The sequence below is a fragment of the Austrofundulus limnaeus genome, unplaced genomic scaffold, assembly GCF_001266775.1.
Source record: "Austrofundulus limnaeus strain Quisiro unplaced genomic scaffold, Austrofundulus_limnaeus-1.0 Scaffold325, whole genome shotgun sequence".
NCBI lineage: Eukaryota > Metazoa > Chordata > Actinopteri > Cyprinodontiformes > Rivulidae > Austrofundulus > Austrofundulus limnaeus.
In genome coordinates this window covers 53506-56067 of record NW_013952727.1, presented here as the reverse complement: position 1 = coordinate 56067, position 2562 = coordinate 53506, and the positions used below count along the sequence as shown (strand labels likewise).

Genomic DNA, 2562 nt, shown 5'->3' with positions numbered 1-2562 from the left:
ATATAAAACTGTTAAACAAGAAAAAAAGAGCCTGTAATGATCGAGACAGGGACTTACTGAGGAGTATACAGCAGCTCAAAGTCAAGATCAGAGACAGCAAGGAGGTTTATAGAAGGAAGCTGGAGAGTAAACTGAAAAGGAACAATATCAGAGGTGTGTTCCTCTGATATTGTTGATATTCCTCCTCTAATTTGGGGGACCCCCAAATTAGAGGAGTGACTTCAACAGATCCCAGGAACCTCAGAGATCTCTGTCTAGAAGAGTTCACTTGTAAGAACAGCTAAGATCCTGAACAGAACCCTGAAACTCCAGACCTCTGGTAGAGGACCTGAGTGTGAAATGAAGTGGAAGAGTAGGGCGAGATAGTTTTCTATAAATTAGAGATATAATGCTTTTTATTTTGCACTACAAGTGTCAAACAGGTGTTTTGTTTAGGAAATGCCTTTTCCTTTGTGGACAATAAAGATTATTTCAAAAGTTTCATGATCTTATTGTGTTTTTTTTTCTTTTCCCTGTTGTCTGTACTGACTGCTCTGTAGTGTTTGTTCTTTTGATTTTTTTTTAGGTCTGATTTGACAACATTGATTGGTTTTGAGCACAGTTTGAACTATTTTGGGGCTGTAGTTTGGTTTTGCTGGAGGAGCCAGAGGTTCTGTGAAAGTAGTTTGAAAATTGGGTTTTGTGTTTACAGTTTAGTGAAATGAATTGATGGTTTCAAGAAATGTGTTTTAGCAACTGAGAAAAAACTGTAAGAGGCAGGACCTCAGTGTTTTTTATGCTTACATGGGAGACGTCTTGATGAATGTTGCATTTTTCACTTTTGGACATTCAACTGTCACGCACTGGAAAGCTCCATATGTGTTCACACACACCTGGTCTGCTGTGCAGTTGTGCATTTGGCTTTCACACTCATCAGTGTCTAAAAGTGAAAGGTCAAAGGTGAGACAACAACCAAATAATCTCCTGCCCATCCTAAATGCTGCCCTGAACATGGGGGCTGGTTTCTGAAACTAACCTGTGCAGCTGCGGCCGTCTGAGGCCAGGTTGTACCCAGGAGGACAGATGCAGTGGAAGCTGCCAGGAGTATTGATGCACTGATGAATGCAGAGCCGACCCGGCTGAGCCAGTGGGAAGAGATGACACTCGTCGATATCTGAAGGACACAGCAGAACGTCTTCAGATCAAACAGTCTGATGACACAATCAGTCAGTCTGACATCAAACTTACTGAACAGTCACAGTTTGAATCATGGATTGTCTCTTTACCTGCACAGATGCTGTTTTTTATCTGCCTGTGTAGATGTGTTTTCTTTTTATTAGTGTTGCAGTATTTGAGACCGGTCATGGTCTTAAAACCGGGGTGAGACCACTTTTTGATGGTCTCGTCTTTGCATTTATACACGGTCATTGAGGACTCTGAATTTTATTTCAAGACTACAACTGTGGAAATGTTACAAAATTGCCAGAATGTTGTTTATTTTATTTGTTTACATCTTTGCTTCATTCCATGTAAAACTTCGTAATTCTAATTCAAGCATGACCCAGAGATAATTATGTATTTCTGTTACTGCTGTCACCTATCCCCACCCCCTTTCACTTAAACGTAGCACTCCAAAAAAGTAGTGATAGGAAGTTTGGCTCTTTTCAGAGAACCAGCTAACTGCTCCCAAAGAAGGAACTTGTCTTTCAGCTCCCAAACAGCTGTTTGTTTAATATTTTAATCAAGTATTTAATTTTTATTTAATGGATGGAGTAGGCTGCTTGGTGGGGACAGATACTCCAACTGGTTATCATGTCTGTCCCCCACTCTGTTTTCATCCGGTGTCAGGGATGGCAAATCCTGGTCCTCAAGGACAGCTATCTTCCATGGTCTCTACTCCAACACACCTGATTAGGTGATTTACCTTTTAAAGTTCTTAGCCCACTAATCACCCATCATTCAAATCAAGTGTGTTGAAACAGTGAAACATGAGGAATAATGGTCCTTGAGGACTAAGTTAAGGAGTAAGTCATATGTGATTGGTCACAAAGCCTTTAAAAAGGAAAAAAATTGAAGAGCTGGTGATTTTGAACGTAACACATCACAACAAGAAAGTGAGCAGTGGTTGTCTGGGAGCAGTAAAAGATGTCTGCAAACTCTTATGTATTACAATTCGGCTACATTAATCATAGAGAATATATTTGTAGATGTAGAACAACATCCAGGAGAAAGCACACAGAGACTTATAAGACTCTGAGGCTCTGCTGCCTTCTGCAGAGTTTCACGTTCAGAGACATGGGGACTACATCAAACTTTTATTGTCACTTAGAAAGTAGGAACAAATCAGGGTAAGCTACAAGTAATGCTATCAAAACTACCTGTGCAGATGTTGCACTGTCTTTATCTACCTGTGCAGATGTTGCCATGTCTATGTCTACCTATGCAGATGTTGCCATAACTTTCTGTGCAGATGTTGCCACGTTTATATCTCCCTGTGGAAATGTTGCCATGTCTATGTCTACCTGTGCAGATGTTTCCATGTCTATATCTACCATTGCAGATGTTTCCATGTCTATATCTACC

The 2562-nt window shown here is 40.4% G+C and overlaps 1 protein-coding gene across 1 annotated transcript in view; it reads right to left on the bottom strand.

Annotated features, from left to right (window-relative positions):
• LOC106527453 (fibulin-7) overlaps positions 1-2562 on the bottom strand; it is a gene marked incomplete in the record, with an annotated part of 17890 nt that overhangs the window by 9451 nt on the left and 5877 nt on the right. Inside the window, 2 exon segments of the mRNA XM_014022342.1 lie at positions 784-919; positions 1016-1153. Of these exon segments, the coding sequence (XP_013877796.1) occupies positions 784-919; positions 1016-1153 (274 nt within the window).